General features: G+C 36.8%; 3 protein-coding genes and 1 non-coding gene across 4 annotated transcripts in view; 2 read left to right on the forward strand and 2 right to left on the reverse strand.

Annotated features, from left to right (window-relative positions):
* Positions 1 to 2,080: 2,080 nt before the first annotated feature.
* Positions 2,081 to 5,291, reverse strand: LOC111449981. The gene is made up of 2 exons (XM_023090102.1): positions 4,968 to 5,291; positions 2,081 to 3,736 (listed from the first exon to the last, which is right to left on the reverse strand). The coding sequence occupies exons 1-2, from the start codon at positions 5,058 to 5,060 to the stop codon at positions 2,333 to 2,335; spliced, it is 1,497 nt and encodes a 498-aa protein (XP_022945870.1). The 5' UTR covers positions 5,061 to 5,291; the 3' UTR covers positions 2,081 to 2,332.
* A 2,668-nt stretch (positions 5,292 to 7,959) lies between these two features.
* Positions 7,960 to 9,141, reverse strand: LOC111449850 (protein SRC2-like). The gene has a single exon (XM_023089932.1). It carries the CDS (start codon positions 9,051 to 9,053, stop codon positions 8,196 to 8,198), a length of 858 nt encoding a protein of 285 aa, XP_022945700.1. The 5' UTR covers positions 9,054 to 9,141; the 3' UTR covers positions 7,960 to 8,195.
* Positions 9,142 to 11,279: 2,138 nt separating this feature from the next.
* LOC111449984 (probable mediator of RNA polymerase II transcription subunit 36b) overlaps positions 11,280 to 13,579 on the forward strand; it is a 3,223-nt gene continuing 923 nt past the window's right edge. Inside the window, exons 1-5 of the mRNA XM_023090107.1 lie at positions 11,280 to 11,431; positions 11,801 to 12,105; positions 12,400 to 12,495; positions 12,591 to 12,668; positions 12,751 to 12,927. Coding sequence (XP_022945875.1) covers positions 11,416 to 11,431; positions 11,801 to 12,105; positions 12,400 to 12,495; positions 12,591 to 12,668; positions 12,751 to 12,927 — 672 coding nt within the window. The 5' untranslated portion in view covers positions 11,280 to 11,415. The remainder of the gene's footprint in view (positions 11,432 to 11,800; positions 12,106 to 12,399; positions 12,496 to 12,590; positions 12,669 to 12,750; positions 12,928 to 13,579) is intronic.
* LOC111450066 lies at positions 13,133 to 13,204 on the forward strand. Its single transcript, XR_002711756.1, has one exon. It is a non-coding gene; the product is annotated as a small nucleolar RNA snoR60 (small nucleolar RNA).

The raw sequence follows: 13,579 nt of genomic DNA on the forward strand, positions 1-13,579 counted from the left end.
TTTGAGATGTTGAGATGTTGAGAGGGGAACAACCTCTACCTAATAGTAGGCTTGGACTCTTACAACTTATTTCGATGAACGAATGTGATTTATTCAAACCGTCTCTTTCGTGGTGATTTCGAAACGAAACGTTACAACAGAAGTAGCGTCAAACTTTGGAGCTACAGAGATGGTTCCCATCCATGTGTTGGGGAAGCTATGTTAGGCATTAGGCCAAGAAAAATTAAATGAAGAAAAGGCCCACACTGGGTGTGGCTGCAACAGCCAGAGGTCATAATTGACCTATATTCCTCAAAGGGGCCCCTTTTTGAGCTCAATTTTCCACAGTTTCACATTAACCTCATGTTTTTTTTTCCAAGAGGTATTAATTTTTGTTCCTTCGCAAGGAATTCTCTTAGCAGTTATGGTTAAGATGGAGCCATCCCAAAACGAAAGAGCCTTCAAAGCTTAGAAATTGTGTTTGTATTTTAGGCCATGGGCCAAATTTGACTCTCTCATTTTCGTACTTATGAACTTACTTTGGGGCTGTCTCCATCCCAACACTGTTTGTTTTTCTAGAGAAAGTTATTGTTTTTCATGGCCATAAACTTCGTAACGAAATCTTCTTGCGATTGTGTTTAGATGGAGACAGTTCGAAAGAAGTGTTTAATTTAATCGTTTGAACTTTAGTTTGTAATAATTTAGTCTCTATACTTTAAAATTTGTAACAATTTAAACACGCTCGATTCTTAATTAGCTTAATAAAACAACAACCAACTAACCCTTTGACTTGACTTGGCCCTGGAGTGATCTACACATATGAATTAATAGAGGACCTCCATCAAGCTTCAAGTATCAGCATAGAAGAGAGAACGAGTTAGATAAAAGCTTTTCAAATGGTGTCAATGGACAAGATTTCAAAGACCTAGAAATGAATAGGGGTGAGCATAGAATCTGAAATATTGTTCAAATTAGTTGAAATCAATCGACATTGACCCTAACCGTGAGCCTCCATCGACCTCTCGCTCTCGCCCTTCTATTTACTATGGCTAGAGATGTTCTTATGATATAGGTTAGTGAGAAAGAAAATGAAAATGGTTTGAAAGACATATTACTTTATTTTCACTGCTTGTTGGACTTCATGACAAAATATTAAATAACTATTGATTCTCTTTTGAAATAATGCAAAATAAAAAATAAAAAAGTTTTTCTCACTATTAGACCGTTGAAAAGAACTTGAAGAATTGAAATGTTAATAATTTTGTTTTTCATTTTTTTATTCTCATTGGATAAAAAGACTTCGAAGGCCTTGAAATTTTTTCAAAGTTGTTGATTTAATGTTTTAAGTGTTTTTTTTTTTATTTTTAAGATGTTGGAAAAATGTGACGGAGTTTTATTTCTTTTCCAATTATGTTATCATTTCATTATTTGAATTTTATATTATGGATACAAATATGCGTGAATTTGGATATTATGTGATTGAAAACTTTAGATTAAACTATTATTATTTGTTTTTCAACCATAATCATGAAACAAATATATTATTATTTGTTATTTAATATTAGTTTTCGCTTATTATTTAAAAATATATGTTTAAAGAAAAAAATGAAGCAAAGAGAAATGGTAGGTTTTAAAACAAGAATGGGAGTTGGTTTGGTGCCAAAACTGGTGTACCCAATTGACCTGTTCCATTTTGGGCCGACCTACCAATAATTTCACATTTCTAGTTAGGGTCGGATAATTGAACGCCTACGTAAAGCTAGCTTTGAGATTAACGAATTTATGGTCTACATGTTTGGTAGCTAAGATAGCTCGGCCCTTTACAATTTCATAAAATTGTAAAGTAAGATTAAATATCCTATCTCGTCTTTACCTAAACAATATATATCTACAAGACTTTAGGGTTGTTCCAAATTGATTCGAGGATGTCGCGGTCTAGAGATTAGTAGGAGAATTTGCATGGTGTTTAGACTAAATACTAAAGTTTAGAAATTAAATAAATCACTTGCATTAAATTGTGTTGGAACTCTAAAATTAAGATACATAATGAACCAAAATATCCAATGAGTTGCAGAGGAATAAGCTAAGAATCACCAGAGAGTTTTGAAGAAGGGAAGTTTCATTGTTGGGGAAGAATGAAATTTCATATTATTTTACAAGACAACAAAGAATAAAAGGCTTCTATGAATCATCTACTTGTTGCACTATGATAAAGAATGCTCCTTCAGTACCCATATCAGTTATCGCTAATAACTACCTCTTCTTTCTGCTGTCTATTGGAAAACATTCTTTTCCTAAAACTTCAATTTCCAAAGGAAGATTACATTCAAATGTACATTCAAAAGATCTTAAGTCAGCTGACCCCAGATTGCAAGATTGGGAAGAAAGTCCAGTTGTTGCCTGGACTACTGGCTTCCTTCACACCCACCTTTTCGTTCGCCCACCACTCTGCACCGACCGAGGCTGTATTCTGCATTTCTCCTTTTGTTCGGTCGAAGTTGAACTCTTTGAACGAACCGAGAGTTACAGCTCGTTGATTTTGGTAGCATCGATTGTCCTCTCCTGCAGCTTGTTCGGGTGCTGTGGAAGAAGTCGTCTTGATGTCAAAGAACTCATAAGTTTCAGCTTCTCTTGATGATGATTCTTTGTTTTCATTTTGATGACACTTTGGAGACGACTCTGATTCGGTTCTAATGGATGTCATTGACTTAATTGCAAGACAACGTGCAACATCTTCGCCTGTTAACTCAAATGACACCCTATGATTTGTCACATCATTTGGACATCCACTTCCTGAGTTGGCAAGGGAAGCCACCTCAGATATTTGGTTGTCCAACAATAGACCATCTTGCAAGGCATGCCCCAAACCGTCAGGCGTCAAGGTTCCAGAGCCCAATCTTGAATCTTGTCTCATGCCATTTGGGGTCACAGATCCAGATCCCAATCTCGAACCCATACCCATACCATCAGGGGTCAAAGTTCCCGAACCTAACCTAGAACCTAAACCAGTACCATCCGGCGTTAAAGATCCAGAACCCATTCTCGAGATCCATTTGCGAGTTGTAAAATGTTCAAGACCCAAGAGCTTGGGAGCATCAGCCATGCGAAACTCAAGAATGGGGTGCTTATCAGGGAAAGGAGAAGATGTACCAGAGTTTGAAATTACTGATCCAGGTGATATAAGATAGGCACCGGGGCTACCTGGATAGGGTTGATAAGGCTGGAAATCACAATGAGATAGTGCAAACTTGTGGTTAGTCCCAAAACTTCTATTAGTATGGCTTAGAGAAGATGTCAGCAATTTAGCAAATGGCACTTCAGGAGAGGAGGGTGTGGTCAATTGCACAGACTCAGGAGGAGGAGTAAAAGGAGCGGTTGATGGTTCAGTGGTGAAGGCAGAAAAAACTGGAGGTGAGACCAACTGGGTCTCATATGTATAAGGGCCTATTGCAAAAATGGATGCAGGTCCATTTGGGGAGTAGTTATTGACTGAAAGGGCAGTTAAAGAGAGTAATCCAGCCGGAGATTGACTATGTGATGGAGGTTCGGACTGGAGGAAAGATGCAGGAGAAGATGGAGGGGCAATGAAAGGTAATACCATTGTGGTTGAAGGTGGTCGGTGTTCAACAGCAGCAGCAACAGCTCCCGGTACCACAGGTTCCGGAACAAGTACAGCATTACTAATACGCTTACTGTTTTTCTGTGAACCGATTCCAAAACACCAGTACAGACTCCAGCAGCTACCCCATCTTCGTTTCTGTACTCAGATAACAAAAGAACATAAATCAAAAGACCAACAGAGCAGTACTAAGAACAATTGTTGAGAAATCTAAGATCTTCGGCTGTTATGGATCTTACTAGTATAAGCTCATATTCATCAACGGTTGAGTGTTAACAAAACAGTATACTACTTTCTCACCTCCTCGTGTCAGGCAACATAGCATAAGACTGAAAGGAAGAGAGCGAAAAAAACCACTCCATCCAATGGCCACAAAAATCAAATTAACCGAACATTTATGTTTCTGGGGCAAATTGATAAATAATTCACGTTGTGTTGGTAACCAAACAAACCAAACTGGTTCCAGAAAAGCTCTGCATAAAGAGACGGTCTCAGTTATCAGCCATTCATTCGGGTAGATGATATGAGGTCTATGAAAAGTGTTCTTCATTCTTAAGCTTAAAACTAAAGATTTTGACGGTTAATTGCTCCAAGATAAGAAGCGGTATGATAGCTCAATAACCGCACCTTCAGGAGCTTAGAATCTTCCTTTAAACAGATGCAAATTTTTGTCTGTCCACATTAAAAGAAATCTCAGCCTAGGCCAAACTCAACCTTACTAGAAAAAACTGAAGCCTAGAAGAGCCGAATTAATTGATACACTGTATACAGCTGCAAGATCCACTATAAAAAAACAACTAACTCAAGAAATCTAGTGAAGTACATAAGATCGCTAATTAAATTGATAGAAGTTCCTCGATATTGACAATCTTACACCGAATGAATCAATGTTCCGAAGGAATTTATTGCACAGAAACTAGCATTTCGGGCTTGTAATTAACTACCGAACAACCTCATGTTCTCATTCCTTTCTGTTTCGAAACAAATTAAAAGTAACTTTTCAAGTTGCTTTATCCTCAACTTTCAGCAGTCAGACTAATTAAGCAACAAATTTTCGGGAATTTAACCTCCAACATCTTCAGCCAAAGAAAAAAAAAAAAAAGCAACACAGTAATAGAAACCAGCAACCGAAGCAGAGAACACCAAATCAAAATCTTCGAATCAAGAAATAAAGAAAAGCGTAACCAACACGGTTTTCTCAAATCAGAGAAAATCAATCAGGTCATCAACTTTTATGAGATTTTCCCCATCCGAACACAAAATAGCAAACCAACACCGAGATCAAAGACTTAATCCTCAATCAAATTATCGCACTATTCTCAGTTTCAAAGTAAAATCAGACAACATAATAAAGTAAAAAACCACCTACCGGAGGCGTCGGAGGCTGAACACGAGCCTCAGCGGAGATGATCGCAGTAGCAGCAGCATTAACCGTATCCACGCTGTTGTTCATACTTCCCATCTCCACCTTCTGCCAATCCAGATAGCTCTACCGCCGGACTCTTCAACAAGTTCGCCGTGTTTTCTGACCAACCTACCGCCGCTAACTCCCCGGCAAAATCAATTACTCGCCAGTGAGATCAGAGTTGACAGCCAAAAAAAAGAAACATAAACGACTTTCGGATTTGATCTAAGAAATGAAAAACTCGGGGCCAAGGAAGAGAGGGATCGTATTTTCTCATTTTATATATTTCCAATTATTTATATAATAAATAATAATAACCTAAATAAAAAATAAAAAATATATAAAATCTGGAGTCTGGTTGTCTCTAAAGTCGAGTTGGGTGCCTCGTCCGGCATTTATCCTCTGATTTCCGCAATTTTTAGTAATCATTTAGAACCGATAATCCAATGGGACCCACTTCAAAAATTCATAATCTTAAATTATAATATTAATGGCAACGCCCATGATGACTCCATAATTACTATTATTTTCATTTTTTTAAAAAACACACAAATTTATAAAAATTTACTTTTACTGTTGTTTAAGAAAGTAAATTTCCAGATAATCGTCCTTCCATTTCATAGATATGGACAAAAATATAGTTATTTTAACTTTTAAGTTACCTGGTTAACCTGTCTCCATAAATTACCTTTATTTTTTTTAAAATCTAAGATATTTCAAAAATTATTTCCAAAGCCCCATTCCACTTTGTTTTGCCATAAAACTCCCTTGAATTCCAATGGAATTTCATTTCGAGAATGAGGGTATATTTGTAATTTCACAAATTTTGGATTATTTCAAAATATTCATAATTTATAGCACACTCTTGCATAATTATTTGTTGACCCACGTATTTTTTAATACGATAAAATTTAATTAATTTATGAAAATCCACCTCGGAAATTAGAAGTTAATAATAAGCCCCCCTGAAGAGATGCCCTTGAATTTAGATGAAATTACAAAATTAGCCCCAGGGAAATAACTGCAAAAGTGTGGACTTTAAATGCCTCTCTCCAACAACAAAAGGAGGTGCGTGAGATGCTCGTGAGCTCCTTGTGGTCTCATTTATGCGATTGCTACACCCCGGCACGTGACCCATGTGACTGTCATTCTGTGGGCCATCAGATCTCCACCGATCTAATTTAAGATGCCTCATCAAAACAATTATAGCCGTTAAAATATTTCTATAATTTTTAACATTTTATTAAATAATTTTTTAAATGTTGAGCAATTTAAAAAATAATGGTGATGATGACACGAGTAGTGGAGGTGACGTAATTCAAATTAATGAGAGTGGCAAGCAACGTAAATATAAGCAAGTAAAAGGGCGATTTATTAAGTAAGTAAAAGTAATTTTTTAATGGAAATGAATTAATTAATAATTTTTTATTTTTTGTAGTAACATTTAATTGGAAGCATAATCCCTATTCCTCGCGCAAGTTGTGCACGTGCGCAGATCCACTTGGTTTCAGATTATGGATTTGGGTGTCAAAAAAAGTGACTTTTTTGCCCCTTTATTTCTCTCTCTCTAGATTAAGCTTGCACGAATGGTTCCCCGTAGCCATTATCCTATTGCTTTCTGATGATGATATCTCAACCTCTTCCTTGGCCTCATTTACTTTTTATTTATTTATTTATTTTATTTTTTATTTTTTGCCTTTTGATTGACAGCTAACTTTTTAACTTCTTTTTTATTACTTTCATCTAATTATTATTATTATTTTTGGTGTTTTCCTTTTATTTCCTCCAGCACCTTGTTGCTTGAGAGGTAAAATGTTTCACTTTTTAATATCAATAAACACCCCCTTTGAGTTTGAATTTTAGTGCCTATGCCCTGGCCTTTTTATATATATGAAGTCGTTAGAGCATACGATGAGGGCAATCGGTTTGGTCGGCAAGGAATTGTATATAACCTTCTACATATAAAACGTGCGTACCGTGAGTTCATTTGTAATGTAGCTATAAATGGGCCGAGACCCATCTTAATTTTTTTAGGTGGGTTTGTGCACGTGTGAATTCATTTATAACCTAGCCACAAATGGGCCTCGACCCATACTCTTTTTTGTGCATGTATCTAAGGTATTCGTCTATCTAATGTAATAGCGTTGACATACTCAAACTAGTTTTGCAACAGTGTTACGAATTTTCTAGTATCATAATGTTGTTCTTGTAATTACTTTATAAACGGAATAGACTAATTGGTTAAGAAATGATAAGAATAACTATAGTGATAGAGACTAACATATGTAAAGAATGATTTCACCTTCCCTTTCTGTTACTTTTACAATCAAATAAAATAGAATATTAATGAGCATTTAAAAATATATTTTTAATCATTTATGTAGAAATAAAGGAGAAAAATTAAAAGGAATAATTTTATTAAAAAAAATATATTCGTTTTTAAAAAGAATATATTCCCATTCATTTCCTCAATGGATTTTGTCTAAAAAGCTGGAAAAGGATGAGCACATAAATAATAAAAAAATAACAAAAGTAGAGAATTATTCCACCGTTAGGGCTTTCCCAAGGTTTACACGTGTGTTAAGTTAAAAATAAATAATAAAAAGTAACATGGGAAAAGAAAAATAGCATTTTTTTTAATTAAAAAAAAAACTAGTCGTGGGGCCCACCAAAAGAGTGGAACTGTTGGATATTTTCCTCAAAACTGACCCCTTTTATGGGGTGGCTGAGTGTATTTTTGGCCCCACATTGCAAAACCTAAACCAGCATACCACATGTTTGAGTTATAACATTTAAAAGTGACACATATATATAAATATGTGTGTATTACATTATTTTATATTATATGCTTTTTCCAGAAAAGATAATACTGTGATTATTAAAAATGAATAATATTTCTAAATAAATGTTTTTAAAATTATTTATATTAACTAAAAAAACTATAGCCTGTCTCATTGATTAAACATGTAAAGTTAATTATCTGTGTTTTAGAAAATTACATATTTTTGTCATTTTGAAAATTATTATTCTGGACCAATATTACATGAGCAACACGCATCCCAAATGGGCCCAACAAAGAGTGGCCTGTTGTAGACATAAGCACATAAGTCCATTGGGCCCCAAACAAGCATACCCGAAATTCCAACAAACAAACATGCTTTGACCCGACCCGTAACCGACCGGTTTTCTCTCCTAGAAATCATCGTCGCCGTACCCAAGATCATCCTCCACCCTCTCCGCCGCGTCCTCGGCGATCTTGTCCTCCAAGTATTCCACGCCTTCTCCCAAGGCCAATCCACCTAAGACTCCGGCCGCGGCACCGATAGCCAATCCGGTCCCCATCCCGTACTTGCTCTTCTTCTCCTCTGGATGCCCGTAAACCTGATCGCCATACGCTGGCTGCCCGTAACTCGGCTGCCCGTACGAAGGCTGCCCGTAATTCGATTGGCCATACGGCGCCGGTGCATTATACCCGCCATAGGGGTATCCGGACGGCGGGGCCGTCGAATAGTAAGGATCATGAGGAGCAGAGTACGGAGCAGCATAGGGCTGCGGCGGTGGCGGAGCAGAAAAATCCCTGTTCGTACCTGGCGGTGGGACCCCATACGGCGGCGCGTAGTAAGAATCGGAGGGTCGGTAACGTGGTTCTCGAACCGTTACTTTAACTTCGATCTTCCCTTGTGGCCTGCCGGATGGCCGTTTCAATTGGAGAGTCCGCTGAGAGCGTTCACCGAGGCCAACATCGTCGACGACCTCAGAGAGGTGAAGCTTGGCGGAGCCGATCAGCGGCTTGGTGTCTTCGTCACCGGAGACGACGTGGACCACGTCGATGTAAAGCGTAGAGTCTTCAATCGGCGATGAGAATGGAATGACTAACGTTTCGTCCCAGTACGGCGACGTGTCGCCTTCAGCATCGACCTTCGTCGACGATTTACTCTTCGGATCAATCCAAACGACGGCGTAGGGTTTCAGGCCACCGTAACGCCAATTGATGTTCTTAAGATCTTTAGCGGACAGGATTTTCACTTCCACTTCGTAGCGAGAGGCCATCGCTGGTGCCGCGGCCAGAAAATGCCGTTCAACGATTAATTGAGAGAAGAGAATCGGATCCTAACGCGTTGCTTCTGGCAAAGACGTTGCTTCAGACATTTATAGGGGACACGTAGCCGCTGGACCATGCTGTTACGAAAACTGCCCGTATTTTTATAACTTAATCACGAAAATGCCATTAATGACACGTCGCATGTAGTTAATTCAAAATGACGTTATTCTCCTTTTAGGTATGGAGGCTTCCTGTTCTGGCCAAGGGCAATTCTGGGAAGGCAAACAGTTGGGCAAGATGCACGAGGGAAGGCATTCGCTTAATTTCTAAGCAAGCTGACGTCATGGTGGGACCCTTATTAGTAGCTTCTTCTCATCCCTCTTCGTTGTCTAATTCGATGCTGTTAATTATTCTATTTGTTGGTATTCACTATTTTTCATTTTGTCATGTATAAACAAGAGGGTAATATGGTAATTTAAATAAGAAGCAAAATCAAAGTAGATTTTATAATTCAAAAAGAAAAAAGAAAAAAAGGGAGGGAGTGGGGCCCACGCGGGATGGACGCGAACGCGAATTTGGAAAATGGACGCGGACACGAAATTGTGGCAATCGTAGCCTTGAATTCAATTTAGAATACCAAATGTGTCCCTTTCAAAGCATGCATGCTTTTCCCTTTTTGTTTCTTCCCTCTACTTCTTGTCACCAAAGGAGAAAAAAGATCTTACGTGTTGGACTATAAATCCTATGAATTATAATTAATTAAATTAGCGTTTACGAGTTTAATATACGATCTGAGCTCGTAGAATTGCGAACCGCTCAGCTAATTCCTTTCCTCCTTCAGCTCGAATAGACTAACTCGATGAAATCCCCAATATCAGAGTAACCCAGTTGAATCTATTTTCTATAGATATTCAAATAAAAATTTGGAGACTGTGAAAATCACGAACCACCCCACCAATTACTCGTATTCTTTAGGCTCAAATATGGCTTAATCAACATACTCTCCAATCTTAAAGTAACGAGGTGGGTCATATCCCTTTTTTTCGTACTATCAATATTGACACTTATAAATTTGTAAGTCTCTACAAAATCAACATTTTAATTTATATTTATTTACTTTATAAATTTTTTATATTGCATCAAAGCCTAACCCTAAAAATGTGTATAATATAAAAGTCATCAATAATTAACTTATTATTATAAAATAGAATTTTAATTGAAGTAAAATTCATAACAAACTCTTTATTATATTTTATAGGAGACTTAGATGAATATTTAATGAATTAATGTATTTCCTACTGGTTGAAGCTCTCGTATTAACTTAGTTGTACTTTTCGCCAAACTTTGTTAATGTGATGTTGAGAATATGCCATTCTTCAAAAAATTTATTAATAATGAGAATGAGAATATAACAAAACTTTACCTTTGCAGAAGATATATTATTCTCCTAAATAATTAAGAATCAATGTCCTATTTAGGAATCATGGAAATAATTTAGAATATTCTCATTCACAATTATAAATAAAATAAAAAAGGGACATTAAAAACTTCCATAATCATGTAATAAGAGGTGGTAAGAGGTGGCTGGAGACTATCCAAACCATTAGGCAGGGAATTAAAATTAAAATCCTAATTTATTTCCATTTTTTCTTTTAATTTATATATTTTTTAAGATATAATGTTTTTTAAAATTTTCGGTTAAACTATTTATTTCATTACATTAAATTGGTTGAATTATATTCATTTTCACTTTAGAATATATAAATTGAATCACAGAGTATTAAATTATAAAATTGATTCCAATAATCTAGAGAAAATTAAAATCTAATCTCTATAATTCTAAAAATTATAAATTATTCATGAGGTTTTATCGAGACATAATTATATATAATTTTTTTTAATATGATAAGACTAAATTTCAACCTTCATCGTAATTTAACTTGAAAAAGAAAAAAAACTTTTATATATTTTATTGGTTTAGAAAAATCTATTATAAAAGGAACGAAGCCCATCGGTTACGGATGCCCTTACAACCAACAGGAACTGGGCGTCCATGAATCGATGTAAGCACATTCGACAGTCCATTATCCAACACGATGTTATTGGGCCTTTTGCCTTCGGCCCATAACTAATGCGAACCAGTGGCATTTTTGAAAATAAACAGAAATTATGCTTTACATTGCCAAAAGTGAAACCCTAGGTTACCGCCCCCAAAACCTTATTTCTGAACCCGGTCCTCTTATTGCCGCCGCACGCAACCCCTATAAATTTAAAACCCTTAACTAGGTTCCTATACTTCGTCCCCGCGCTCTATTGTTCTAAAACCCTAGTGGAAACTATCCTTCGGCGCTCGCTCTATCGGTCACTGAAATGAGACCTCCTCGAGGTACGTACGAGAAACAAGTAGAGGTTTCACTCTTTTTGTTTCTGTTTGCTTGTTTGTTTTTTGGATTTTGAAAAAGATCCGTTGAATACAATGGAGAAGAATGTTTGTAACTTCATGTATTGTTGGTCTGTTTTGTTTTGATAGTTGAACGCGTATGAGCTTTTCCATTCTTACTACTTACTGAGCTACTATAAAATATCGTTTACTGGTTGTTCGATTGTTTGCTCCAGCTCTTTAGTTTACTCTGTTCTCTTGGAGTTGTCTAGCTTTCGTGTTCTTTTAATCTCTTACTTGATTTTTATAAATATTTCGTAGCGTGTGTTTCACCTTGCACGAGTCATTTAATTTTAATAAGTTTGATATGTGCAGGCCGCGGTGGTGGTGGTGGGTTTAGAGGAAGGGGTGATGGAGGAAGGGGTGGTAGAGGCAGAGGTGGCGGTGGAGGTAGAGGCTTCGGTGGAGGCAGAGGTATGGCAAGCCGCGGTGGCGGTCGTGGAGGTGGAAGAGGTCGCGGTGGAGGAAGAGGAGGTGGTATGAAGGGGGGAAGCAAAGTTGTCGTTGAACCCCATAGACACGAAGGTATTTTCATTGCAAAGGGTAAAGAAGATGCTCTTGTCACTAAGAACATGGTCTCTGGTGAATCCGTGTACAATGAGAAGAGAATATCCGTACAGGTGATTCACGTCTAACAGTATTATGGCCCTTTAGATGCCTTACGCCTGAATAGTTTTTAGTTTCAAGAACTTCGATGACTAGTGTTCGATATACTGTTCTGTGATGATTTCTAGTCAGTATTATAATGTCCGTATAAGTGGTGAATGTTAATATTTTTGTTACTCGAATCATTTATACGTCGACTATTGTTATAACTTCAAATAGCCGCAATTTTTATAAGTATATAGCTGTTTTCGCTTGTTGCTTGGAAGCTGTATGCATAGCTAATTGAAATACATGTACTGTCCTTCCAGAACGAAGATGGAACAAAAATTGAATACAGAGTTTGGAACCCATTCAGGTCTAAGTTGGCTGCTGCCGTTCTTGGTGGTGTTGATGACATATGGATTGTAAGTGCTTCTCACCTCATATATGGTGTTCTAGTCTTTTATCTGTGTCACTCTTCGTTTTCCCATTATTTAATTTGTAAACGTATGTACTGTAGAAACCTGGTGCGCGAGTGCTGTATCTTGGTGCTGCTTCAGGGACTACTGTATCTCATGTCTCAGATGTCGTTGGACCTGTAAGTAGTTATTTAAGGAGTATCTTCAGTAATTTTCATTTAGTAAATGGTTGTTAACAATTGTTGCTGCTTTGATTTGCAGTCTGGTATAGTGTATGCCGTTGAATTCTCCCACAGAAGTGGTAGAGATTTAGTCAACATGGCTAAGAAGCGTACAAATGTTATTCCCATCATTGAAGATGCCAGACATCCAGCCAAGTACCGAATGTTGGTTGGTATGGTGGATGTTATCTTTTCGGATGTTGCTCAGCCAGACCAGGTTCGCATCTTTTCTTTTTATGTGTTATCATTGTATGTGAACACCATCAACATAGCTGAAATTTGTTGTCGTAGTTCTTTTGTTTATATAGTAAATAGAATCTAACTGTTGTTTCTTTTACCTTATTTTTTAACACCTTTAGACACGTACCTTTTGATGCAATTTCATCATTTTAATCGTCAATCCTTTTTATCCTTCAATTATTTAGCATATGACGATTTACTCGGATTCCCCTTCAAGACTTCTTGAATGATGCAAAATTCGAGTTTCTGATGCTTTAAATAACTTTCTTTTTAATTTTTATTTTCGTTTGTTTTATTTTAAAATTGTATTGTTCTTCCACTCCTTGTGGTTGGAGTTCTCATTTTCATTTCTTCGTTTATCTATTACTCACGGAATGTTTTTGTCATCATATTTTTTCATTCATTGCCATTTTATAGTTCATTGATTTAAACATAGTAATTGCATTCACTTCTACGTTTTGACATTTTCACCATCCAACAATACCTCTTTTTTGTTTAGTAGAGAAGGCTCTGACTTTTGCTGATACTTGAAATCAAAAGGCTCTACTTGGAGTTTTTGTTGTGCTCTTGGTTCAATACATTATTAATCAATATATTATGTTCTTTCTATATGCCCCCCCCCCCCCCCC

This window comes from Cucurbita moschata, unplaced genomic scaffold (genome assembly GCF_002738365.1).
Source record: "Cucurbita moschata cultivar Rifu unplaced genomic scaffold, Cmos_1.0 Cmo_Scf00011, whole genome shotgun sequence".
In the NCBI taxonomy this organism is placed as follows: domain Eukaryota; kingdom Viridiplantae; phylum Streptophyta; class Magnoliopsida; order Cucurbitales; family Cucurbitaceae; genus Cucurbita; species Cucurbita moschata.

Bases quoted from the DNA above. Each gene is read 5' to 3' on its own strand.
- LOC111449981 (XM_023090102.1), bottom strand. From the start codon at position 5,060: ATGGGAAGTATGAACAACAGCGTGGATACGGTTAATGCTGCTGCTACT. The intron at 3,737-4,967 runs GTAGGTGGTTTT...ATCTGAGTACAG, and splicing joins TTCAGCCTCCGACGCCTCCG to AAACGAAGATGGGGTAGCTG.
- LOC111449850 (XM_023089932.1), bottom strand. From the start codon at position 9,053: ATGGCCTCTCGCTACGAAGTGGAAGTGAAAATCCTGTCCGCTAAAGAT.